General features: G+C 40.7%; 1 protein-coding gene across 3 annotated transcripts in view; it reads right to left on the bottom strand.

The window, feature by feature from the left end:
* Nucleotides 1-8,101, bottom strand: part of larp1 (La ribonucleoprotein 1, translational regulator) — a 57,028-nt gene extending 48,927 nt beyond the window's left edge. Inside the window, exon 1 of one of the 3 annotated variants that reach the window (XM_038707954.1) lies at nt 7,448-8,101. In XM_038707954.1, the coding sequence (XP_038563882.1) occupies nt 7,448-7,835 (388 nt within the window). In that variant the 5' untranslated portion in view covers nt 7,836-8,101. The remainder of the gene's footprint in view (nt 1-7,447) is intronic. The other 2 variants (XM_038707952.1, XM_038707953.1) reach the window with 2 other exon arrangements.
* Nucleotides 8,102-12,704: the final 4,603 nt, after the last annotated feature.

The raw sequence follows: 12,704 nt of genomic DNA, 5'->3' as shown, positions 1-12,704 counted from the left end.
TCATATTGATTCTGTAATATCCAGGGATGTAGCTGACTGTAGCTGAATTATTTCCATTAGCAAAAATGTCTAATTTGTCAGAAAACAGAAAATTCCCATCCAAAAGGTTATTCAATTTAAGATATTAAACAAAGTAAAGCAAAAAAAAAACATCTATTTAGAGAAGCTGAAGAGAAAATGTTTTGCATTTTGGCTTTAAAAATGATAAATTATCAAAATTACTGTTAATTATCTGATAATCAACTAATTGTTTCAGCTCTAGTAATATGTTTGTCATTGGAAGGTTTTAATGCTGCTTGTGATGTGTGAAAACCCATGGAGCCCTTTGTTCAAACTAGACTCAAAGTAAGCAGACACCAAAATAAATGAGAGAGAGAGAGAGAGTGGACACAAATATTGCATCCAATCAAAACTAAAGTTTTACAGAAGGAATTCATCTATACATAATATTGTGTTGCATTATGAAATGAGTTGTGAGATTTAAAGTGACCAAAATCTGTATCAAAGATGAAAACAAAATGTGTGTGCATTAGTACTAATGACAAATATTTGGAATTAAACATCAGTGGAGCACTGAAAATAATACAATAAAAGCAATGACACTAGATGTGGGTCAAACAGAACCTGCAAACATGAAGATGCAACATCATTTCAAAGGGCTAACCCATCAGCTGAGCTTGCATCCACACAGTAAACACACATTCAGAAGCAGCAGAAGCGGTGGCAGTCTATTCTACAACAGTAGTTCTTCTTTACTCATTCACGAGTCAGCGCTCCTTCCACGTTTGTGACCTTAGTCGGGTCCCGACACCTAATAAAAACCTGGCTACAAACAGCCCGAGGTGTCTGATGTGGGCCAAATGTGGGGTCTGCCTCTTCACGGCCACAACAAAGGCGACAAGATTCACAGATCAGGGACAAGTGTGGGGGACAAGTGAGGCGTCCATGCTAATTTGGAAACGGCAACCCCCAACTCTGTGAAACCCTGCTGTAGAAGCGACTGCTGCAGGAATCCCAAGCAGCTTCAAAACATCACACACTTCAGAGTCCTTCAAATTCACAACTTAATTTAGAGCAGGCAAGAAAGCCAATCTGCACAGAGTGAAGGCTTTAATGTCGGAAAAAAAAACAAGGAAAACATGGTAACGCATAACTCCAATCCCCCTACATACAAAGATATGTTCGGCGTTTATTCATGTACAGTATTTGTCAACAATAGTAATTTCTCCTATGAAGATGAATTTTATATATTTACAACTTTACTATATGGTCAGTCAAGCTATCCTGCCCAGAGAAGGAGTTAATGCATGGTTATATTGGTTTACTACTACATTATAGTGTATTATACATAGGGCTGGGCAGTATATCAGTATATAATGTATACCGATATCATTTCAAAAGACATGAAATTAGACAATACCGTTTATACGGATATAGTTTGATGTTGAGTTAATTAATATGTTTCCGTAAAGTCCTGTCAGCGTTTTCTCTTCTCTCTCTCTCCCCTCTCACCGCGCAGCCCCGCCCCTCCCTCTGCGTCTGCACGCAGCCGTCTACTCACAAACTCATCAAGATGGAGGGAGACACAGTGCTGGTCGACACTGTTAAAGACCTGGCTTGTAAAAAGAAAAGCACGGTTCATTCAGTGTTTCCCCACACATACACTTTACTTCGGCGGGCCGCCCAGGTTAGGCGACACACTGTAGCATTTATCAGAGAAACACAGGGATTACGTTAAATCAGAAGAGCGGACCAGGTAAAGCGACAGTGACCACACCAGTCAGATGTTATTTGTTCGCTACCACGTTGGTTTTGTTTTGATAGGCTACGTCGTCAACAGGCCTCCTCAACATGCAGCTCAGCTGCTGCTGTGAAGGGAATCACCAGAGGTGACTTTATACAGCCTAGCCTACTACTGATGGAGAAAGTCAATGAAGTGGACATACAGGGAGAGAGAGACGGTAAAGCCCTTTTCCCACCGCACGGTACCTGCTCAACTCGCCTCTACTCTACTCGCCTTCTTTTGGTTTTCCATTATGCAAAAGTTGTACTTGTACCTCCTGCCAGGTACTTTTTTCGTATCACCTGTCTTATCTGTCTTGATATTCTGGGTAATGTTGAAACGTTTTAACTTAAATCAAGAGACAGCTGCGTGTGCGCCGCTGGTGTGTGTGTCGCATTGAATATTACATTGCGGCAGTTGTGTGTCGTCGCTATGACGTCCAGCTAGATTGAGGGGTACTATCTGCAATGGAAAACGGAGTAGGGCCAAACCGAGTCGAGGCAAGGTGAGTTGAGCAGGTACTGGTAATGGAAAAACGGCATAAGAAGTGGGGAACGCTGACGTGTTTGGTCTGTGAGTGGGAAGAGAACTGAAGGAGGCGAATTCAATAAGTAAGTGATGCTTAAGTTGTAGAATGAAGTACAATTAAAACAGTGAAATAAGAAACAAGCTAAGTTACTAAAAGTAGTAAAAACATGTCTGCTTTTAGCACACACACAGAAGAGACATCTAGCAGACCGTGAGGAGATCTTCGCTGAATTTGACTATATAATTTGACTGTGTAATGGATTCCAATCACATACCACACCTTTAAGACGACCCTTCACAGACCAAGAGTGGCTAAAACTCACGATTCACTGAACAATCCCTTTCTACCCAAAGTTTCAAACAGACAGGGCTGCATTTGCAAGTGTTAATGAAAGAGTCCTGCCCTCGCTAAAGGAATGCTAATGCATCGAGCCGAACCTACATTTACATTTATTAATTTGGTAGATCTGGCAGTCATTCCTGATTCTTTGTCCACGGGGTCACACCTCAGTTACAAGACAACAATGCATGTCAGCCTGCATTCTTTACAACAGCAAAAAGTAAACGGATTTTAAATAAGGTTGTTCTGAACTGGGTATCACCTCTGACACCTCAAATGGAACAACTGTATACATGATCCAGGATAGGTTAAACTCATCCAAGAGGCTTCTTCAGTTCTGACTGACTGGCAAGGAATTTCAGCTTTTTAACCTCTGTGGGGTTGTTATCAATGACTATTATATGTGAGTTAATTCTCGCCAACTCATTTGTGTACATCATCTCCTTATCTCAGCGTAAACAGCCTCTTGTAGAAAAAAAATCTTTATATTGACACCAAAGCAAAAACAGAAATTAATTGTTTTATACCTGTACCACCCTACGCCTACATCAAAATCTACATGCTCAAAGGTTGGGCCTTAGTGCAATTTATACTTATGCGTACTTACTCGTTTCACTATCAGAATGTGATCCATTCGGTCAATAACATTTGAAAAGTCTAACAACTGCAAGTATACAATTTTACCCCCATTCAAGTTAGCCGAGGGCTAAACCGGAAGTTAGCCTGCTCGGCCGGCAAAAGTCAACACAGCGCTACCGCTAACTAGCGTGTGGCGGTGTAATTGCACAACGCCTGAGATACCAACACTATAGGGCACGTTGCCCCGACGCAGGAGCATAAATCTCACTTTAGTCTACACCAAACAGCAGTGAAGTCTAGTTTTCAACTGTAAAATGTTGGGCTAAGGTGCCCTGATCCAAAATGTTTGTTCATGTCAGTAAAAAAAAAGAAAAACCACTATCTGACGCTAAATTGTGATACTAAATTGTACAGATATCTGCCACAAACTACCATACCTGGTCAGGTTATGGATAATTTTGAATGTTCCCTTCTTAGCAAAATGCAAAAACCTTTGACTTATTAAGAGGCTGGTTAGCTTCTCAAGATAATAAAGATCTGTGCTTGGTGTGTTCATGTGCCATGTCTTCAGCCGTGCTTAGGAGGAGCTGCGACAGCTCTTTTACTCAGAGCATTCTCGTTTGCAGCTAATTGGATTTTGCTACCACCAATACTGCTGTGAGAATCTGCTAAAAAAAACTAATGTTTGCATTGCTTTTCTCTGCATCCATGACATTTTCCCATCTGACTGAATGAATTAAAGACTATGTTTAAGAACTTTGGGTAAAGAATTAAGCAGAGAGGTTCTGCTTATAAAAAGACACTGGGACTCTTGTTCTGTGGCAACACTACTGCTAGCATTTATCGCTAATTCACCATAAACTCCCTCCGGGGCAGAAATAATCAAGACATTTAACTGTTCATAGGGACTGAGTCTACTTTTTTGGGAAATTATTCTGATTCTGACCCATACACCTTCAAAATATACCGAAAAGTTGTGCTGAACCCAATTTAGGTTTACTTAAACACAACATGGCAGTCAAAAGAATAAAGGCATTTGCTCATGATGGACCTACTCTGACTGTTTCTGTTCTACTGCACCTCAAATTCCAACATTGAGAGAAACATAAAAAAACACATACTGCAGCAAATTCAATACATCTTCACTGCTGCACAAAAAGTGTCACTTGACTGATCACAAACTGAGTAGTGATTAAGCTAAATTCCAGAAATGTAAAAGTCAAACCAGCTTCAATGGAAGGTCAACTCATAACCAGAAGCTAATATGTCTCACCCCAGTCCTCAAGGATATGAACAGGGAATGAAATTCTGTTTGGTCGCAACTTCAAGGTACCCTGTGGAGTGTTTCAACCAAAGTAGCACTATGAAGCAATGTTTTACAGTTTTATTTGTATTGTGCACAAGCGCACGGCCAACTTGATGCACATTGTTTATGTCCGTTTCAGGTGGCATCACATAAGTGGCCTAGAAGATTATTGGTTTGAAACTGCGCAATCAGTCTCATATTTCCAAAGGCCCCTCTGGACATAACTTCAGAGTATCAAAGACCAGGTCTAACAGGGCTGAAAATCTATTTTATGTCCTCAAACTGTTCAATGCTCATGATGAGTCAGCTGATTATCAGTCATCAATATAACAAGTGCTGGGTGGTCATGGTAATGATGTTTTAACCACTGATGACGTGGTTGGAGGGTGACAGCTGGATGCACTACAGGTTTTATGTTACGTTGGCACTTTATATACCCTTATGTGAATTTAATGTGGCAGATATTAGCCCACGTCTTCCACAGATTAATACCATGTGTTTTATGTGACGTTCAAGGCAAAAGTTCAGATCTCTGACAAAGAAAAGCAAGCTGGTGACGTGCTTGCCGCTGTATCTTTCGGGCTAAAATATTTCCCAAACAATCAACAGTAAACCTAGTCAGTAGCGGCGTGCCTGAAGCTGTTGCGAAAATGTGCAGCTTATTTGAAATCCAAATCCACCCTGCTCTTGCCACAATTTAAAGTCACATACAGCAACATACTCGTACTGGGATCCTAAAACAAGCTGCCTGGGCCATGTAAATCCATGTTCAGCCTTTCAGCTGGTGTTCTTATGCAGGATCTTGTTCAAGGACACACAAATTACACACAACTGATAAGAGAGCATGTTACCTGTCAAAGACTTGGTAGTCAACCAAAATGAAATGTCACAGGACACTGACTTTAAACTTAACCGTTAAAACAGTAAAACTTTCAAATATCCCTATATTTTAGGCTGCACTCACTTAAAGATTGAACAGATTTCCTTTTCCATGTTTGTGCCAACCAGACTGCTCCAGTAGACTTTAGATTCAGGGCACAGCATGTACCCTGAATCTAAGGTCTACATTAGTTTAAATGTGCTCCAGCAAAGCAAACAAAAAGTCAACACAAATCACTAACAGGCAGCGTTCATAATCATGATGTGCCAACTGCAAAACAGTGTCCAGGGGAAAAAAGCACACATGGCTGTGAGCGGGGACAGACACCACGTTGCCTTGACACAGAGCAGAGAGGGGAGATGTCTCCAAGTGCATCATCATTAATCACTTTACATATTTTGACAACCAGTCCTAAAGTTGAGAAACCCCTTATGTGTAATTGTATGACAAAACATTATTAACTGTCATTTTACACCTGGACCAGTGTGAGATCAAGCAGAAGCCATGATGACTCTCGCCTGCTGGATCCCATGCTAACGACAGCTAGCTGGGTGGACAAGCAGGCAGGAGCCGGGTTTGCACTGACAACACATACAGGACATGGCAGCCAGGTTATTACACACGAAACAACCGGACTGTCTCACGCAGGAAAGCCTCAAAATGATAACGGGTCTCTTCGTTTGCACCGAGCTGACGCAGTTAGCCAGCTAGCTAACTAGCTACCTAGCAGCGCCCATGCCTTTCTCTCGGGGAACACGTGGAGTGAACACGTGACGTCTCATAACAAACCTGCTCCTTTCTTTTTATGAGATTAAACGAGCAGATGGCTCACGCTCGGGTCGTGTTTCAGTGTCGAGAATCGATCTTTAGACAGGCTGAAAGCTGACATGTTTTACACGGGGTGGCTGGAAATGGACAGTAGCAACCGGGAAGCTAAGCTAAAGTCGGAGTGGGAAGGGCTTGGCGACGCACTAGGCCAAAAGAAGAGCCTGTGTGCTATTGTTAGCCGGCTAAGCAGCTATACAGCCGGCCAAGCTCGTGGCTTTTCTTCTAATGCGAGACATGCAATGCGAGACATGGGCGGATGTCTCATTAATGTCTGAGGTGGCTAAACGCTGAAATGTGCCTTGAAAACAAACGTATAGTAACCACAACTTTAAATATTTGGCAAGCAACAGGGAGTCAGCTGAGGTCGGACTGGCTGAGGCACACATTAAGGAAGGGAGGAAGGGCATGGTGTTGAAGCAGGCTAACATAATGACATTTCAGCTACTCTTTACCACTTCTAACTTTAAAAGCTTCTGCAGTTACATGCACGATGACACGGCTGAAAATAAGACCCCCCTCTTACACAAACACACACACACACACACAAAATGCAGGAAAGAAATGCACAAATAAACCCCAAAAGCTTGCTCCACTAAAAATGAAATAAAAATCAGTTTGTCTGGTGTGGTGACACAAGCACAGCAACTTTGCACAGTACCTGCACGACCCAACGTGTCCATAAAAGTGCAGCACACACAAGCAAAATGCTGTTTTCTCTATCTATTGACTTTGGGAACAGAAGCCCTTAATTGCACTTTAATCTCTTAAAATTATGATTAAGGAGAAGCAGAGACAAGATCATTTAATTTCAAACAGACCTACAGTAAAGGTAATAATGCTGTGTGATTAAAGGGGTTCAAGTCTTGTCCTCTATCACTGGAGCTTTTTAACTGCTCTTTTTAAGGGTGTGATCTCTTGTGCAACCGGCCACCTATGGGTCTGCCACCCTCAACTCCAGGAATAGCTTTCATGAGGAGGAGGAGGGAGGGATTTTACTCCAAATATAACCAGCTTGCATGGCGACCACAGACAGGGGCTTGTTTTTGCACCAACTTGGCTCTTTTTTCTTAGTTCAATAAATCCTATCTGACCCCGGTGACAGCTGCTGGGACAACCCGTGTGACCACACCTGAAAGGACAGACACAAACACCACACTGACACAGCCCAGTAAAATCATCTTGTAACTGAAGGAGGTTACAAACCGTGGTGTGCTTGTCCATTCACGCTGACCACGGTCACCGCATTCATATTCCTAGTCCACGGGTTCACCTTGGGCGGGGGAGCTTCTGTAAACTCCTTTTTGTGGCTGCTTTTAACACCTTCCTCGTTTTGCTTGTCGTCGCTGTCGCAACCCCCTTTGCCCTCCTCTGTCGCCTGTTTTGGGGTTTGCTCCTCCGTACCGGGGGTCCCTCCCTGCCCGGGGCTGCTGCCGCCGCTGCTGCTCCCCTGGTCGGCGACACCCGTCTGCCGCTTGGCCCCGTCGCCCCGGCCGCACTCCTCTTCCTCCGGCTCACCGCGGATCACTTTACCGTGCTCCTCCGCTTTAGCAAGCGGGTTGCCGGGCAGGAGAGTCTCCACCTGAGTGGCCATTTCCCACCGCCGTCTTTCTTCCCCCCTCAGGATTACCAGTCCTCCCCCCGGCCCGAATTCGCCTTCAATTTCAAGGAAATGTGAAGTTTTTCCGCGGAGTCTGCCGCTCCTCTGTCGCTCCCAGACCAAAAGAGCTTCAGTCTAAGCCGCAGAGTAGTCCGCGCTGGATTAAAACATGTATAAAAATAAAGAAACGTGTCCGAGGGCCTCTCAGGATTACAACCTTAACTCCACCACTAGCAGCAATATGGTTGATCCCCACCACGCGATAGAAGGGTGCGCGCACGTAGGACGTAGAGGGGGAGTAGCCATGTAAAGCCGGGAGCGCGCTTATGGGTCAGGTCGAGATGCTGCTTTCAAGTGTCGTCGTAAATGCTCTTGATTTTCAATGTCTAAAGTAAAGTGCCGCATTCAAGTGCTTTTCTTAACGAAATGTATTATGGATAAATATTGTTTTTTGTATTAAGCAGCGCACAGTAACTAAGTAGCCTACGTTTACTCAAGTAGCCTACTCGAGTAGCAGCTTCAATTGCTAATTACTTTACAAATTAGGATTTTAATACACATATCACATAAAGAGTTAAAAAAAAAATACGATGTTTTATCTATAAATGAAACTACCCAACAGTTTATACAAGTACAGTTGAAACAATTAGTTGATTGATTTGTGTACTTCGTCCTCCTCTAGTATGAAGTTAGCAGCTTCATTTAGTGTATTAAAGAGAAATCAACCAGCCCATTATTATGTTGCAACATGTATTTAATGAACCATTTTTATGCACATTTATTCTAGAGATATAGACGAAATCTACATATTGAATTAAAATGCAAATCACCATCTTAAAGATTAAATTAAAACATGAAATGTTAGCTTTGACATAGCATCCCTTTGAACTAAAATAAGGTCTTTAATGTGTGATTGATTAGATTATAGATTTCTTTGTCCTCTAGGAGGAGAAGGAGCCAGTGAAATACACAAAGGTCTGCATCACTGAAACACATGACAAGAAGACTATTCACAATCAGTCATGAATCAAACTTTAATAGCTAGCCACACATTAATCATATTTGATGTCTGTTTTCTTACACATGTTGCATTAAATTTTACGCATGACACCAGTGGTTAAAGAAATGTTTTTCAATATAATACTCAGACCAAAAAATTGTAAAACCACAATGTAAAAATAGCCAATTGAAAGTTGAAGTCCTGAATTCAAAAGTTTACAGCAACATCTGCTTTAAGCTTCAAAACTAAAAGTTAGTAAGAAAAATCAGTTTCAGTATGGTATATTCTTTTATAGATTACATCATTATTGATGCATTGACATGTAAGCAGCATATTAATGTGGTTGAGGTAGAGCTAGTTTTATTTATTTAACAGCTGTGTAGTTTAATCTATAAAAAGGCATCTTGTTTATTTGAAATATCTAAATCTGCAAGGTAACTCTTAGCTAAAGCTGTCAAATAAATGTAGTGGAACTGAAGCATAAAGTAGCATAAAATAGAAATACAAATACTACAAGTAACAAGTAAACTTAAAATCTTACTTAGGTAAACCAATAGGCTATTTACTGAAATCTAATCTACTACTTTTACCAGTCACACAGAAATTATGAAGATAAGTGTACAACTTGATTAATTAAATGTAGCCTTTCAAGCAAGAACACCTTTTGGATTTAATGTATATTACATTTATGTATTTCTGCAGAAGAGTGCATGTATAATAATATCACACAAGCAGTTGTGTTTACCTGTTCCTTTATTTTGCCTATTCGCTACATTTACTTACTTACTCAGCCAACATGAGTTGTTAACCTATGTATTTATTAAATAAATTAGATTTTACGACTGACGTAAATGCAGCGCAGATTCTCGATGACGTAGGTCTCCCCCGGACGTGTCAGAAAATCGCCGTTGCTTCATTAAATATCCGTCTAAAACAGTTTTTCTTTATGTACAGTCTATGGGTTTTCACTGTAAACGCCAGTTTATACAACTTTGTGATGCTGACATAACATTTGTTTGTCCCTCACTCGTGCATTTAATGTCACTCTGTTTTCTAAAATCTGTAAAAGAAAGTGGTAAAATGCACCTAAACGTCTCTTCACTGTTCCAACACGCTACACACGTGTCCATACCGGTGGTGCACGTGTGCAATATGGTCTGGGTCCAGTTTTCCATCATTGCCCCAAAACAAACTAAGTTTGTTTAAATTGTGTTGAGTCCGTTTCTGTTGTGTTGGATTGTGTTAGTGTGACTGTGTGTTATGTGTGTAGTGACATCCAACATGTGGCTCAACCTTAAAGGGACATTTCCAGTCTATGTGGTTGGTTATACAAGAATCAGCAAAGTCAAACTTTGTGTGTGTGTGTGTGTGAGAGAGAGAGAGATTGAAAGTGTATTTATGTTTGAGAGGGAAGTTACGGTTTCTGCTGAATGAAAAAGAAATTAAGCTTCACATGTTGTGCCTCTGTAGTCACTTTTGCTTTTATTCAGTGGTGGAAGAAGTACTCAGATCTATTTTTACAATAGCCTAAGTAAAAGTAGAAATACAAGTCCAGCAGTCAAAACCTTACTGCATCAAAATATACTTATATATATACCGAAAGTGAAACTACTTTTAATGCAGACTGGCCCATTTCATAGTGATGCAATAATGTGTAGGCATCACTAATGTAACTAATGACAGATGAAATGCTGAATAGAAGTAGTAGTTAATACATAAAAATGTATTTGTTAATTTATATGTCAAATTAATAATAACTAATCACTAATGTTGTCAAATAAATGTTGTGGAGTAAAAAGTACAATATTGGCTTCCGAAAAAGCAGTGGAGTAGTAGTAGTGGATGGTGCTGATGACCTTCTGCATGTATGAACAGAGCCTGGAGCTGCATGCTGCTGTGAAACCAGCCTGCTTCTGGATAAAAAAAAATATCATTCATTGTTTTTTGTTAATGAATTTTTTAAACTGTGCAGTTAGGCTTTTAAATCGGTTAGGGTGTCTGTATGTCATTTCCCAACCCTTTAAAGCCTATTTTGTTCAAGTAAAAACATGGTTATCCTGTTTGTACATGCTGAGTAAATTCTTACTGTCTTCTTGCTTTAGCTTGTCAAGTGTTGATTGGAGGATTGGCTACTTGAAGAGTTGGCATGGCCTCAGGGCTTCTGTTCAAAACTATCTGGAGATGTTAAGGGATCAGTATGCTCCTAACAAACTACAATGACCACTTCTTAAGGTCAAATTGTTATTACCTCTAACAGGACTTCTAAATGTGTGAACTCCCAGAGACATAGGATGGGGTTTGTTTGTATAGACTAAATAAAAAGAAGAACAAAACCCAGTGTTCTCTTGTGATCAGTGTTCTGGTATTAAAAAGTTAAACATCTTTTTAGCCTGTCAGTCTATCTGTCAAATTTATGGTCAGTTTCTCTGCAGCCGGTGTTTATGAGGACTTCAGCTGCTGCACATGCTCTGCAGGATTCCTTGAGTGTTTATGACTAAAGCCTGAAATATGTGTGTGTTTCTCACTGCATACTATTAATGGTTCTATTATTATGAAGGGTGCAGCATTGGTAGGTATTCCTCTGTTTTTCCTTGCGCAGCTCTCCTACATACCTTCGCTACTCTGATGGGTGGTTCTAAGGACAGCCCTTGTTAGTACTGGCCCTCTGCCTGTACACATGATTTTATTGAATGTGAATGTCTATAAATATGACATGCTATTATTAAACTGACCCAGTCACAGGGTGGCCTCATCATCAGATAAGCCTGTGATAAAAGCTTCATACCTTGTTGTCACAATAAAGACAAGGACCTGATAAAAAAGAACTTGTTTACAATGTAATTGAGACAATCAGCCTTTGGTTTTCATATTAGCTCAATTTTAACCTGACATCTTTTTTCACCTGCAAATCACCAACATTTGTAAAGTAAATACTATATAAATACTATAAAATTAAGTTCAGTACAATGCCAAATGCAGGACACAGAGCTAGTGAGTGCAGTTCAAAATAGGTTTAATTCCAACAGAAATCCAAATCCAGGGAAACAGGGTGACACGACTAATAAGGCAGGCTGGCAGGACAATACACAGCAACATGGGACAGAGCGTCTACACACTACACATGACAATGACCAGACAGAGACTGAACAGAAACAGCAAACATTTAACACCAGGGACTAACGATCTGGGAGGGGATACATAGGTGAAAGACATGAGGGACTAATCAAGCATACAGACCTGTAGATTGACAGCAGGGGAAAACAGATACTAACAGATGCAAAACACAAGACACTAACTGGAACTCAAAGCACTTAGCAGAAAAGCAGGCAGAAGAGTTACTAGGGGAACAGACAGAAGCAAATCTAAATGCAGAAAATAAAACTAAACATCACAGAGCAAAACTAAACAGGACTGACAGGCAAACTGAATGATAAACTGAATAACGAGACCAGATTAAAGCAGAACAATCAAAAACAGAATAATGTCACTAAACAGATCAGACACGCCCACAGTGTGACATAATGACCACCAAATTTTACACAATGAAGCCTTAAATTTTAAAAGGTAGTAGCTCAAATTCTAATGCCCTTGTCTAGTTATAGATTATTTTCTTTGCAGTCATTTTATTATTATAACATGATTTTTTATTCCCATTAGTTTTAGAAGTCATGTTTTGGCAGTGAAATGCAGAAGATGTGTTTTGTCATGGAGAGGTGTTTGTGTGCTTTTGGTTGCATATGAAAAACAAGCCATGACACATTAGTGTCAGACCAGTTGTGACACTATCATCTAATCCCTCTGTTCTGCATTCTTCTCTCTCTCTCTCTCTCTCTCTCTTTTGTCCCTGCCAGGCTACTGTTTGG

The sequence above is a fragment of the Micropterus salmoides genome, unplaced genomic scaffold (genome assembly GCF_014851395.1).
Source record: "Micropterus salmoides isolate LMB-PRFRI ecotype aquatic unplaced genomic scaffold, ASM1485139v1 Ms_hic_scaffold_9, whole genome shotgun sequence".
NCBI lineage: Eukaryota > Metazoa > Chordata > Actinopteri > Centrarchiformes > Centrarchidae > Micropterus > Micropterus salmoides.
This window is presented reverse-complemented; position numbering and strand designations above follow the sequence as displayed.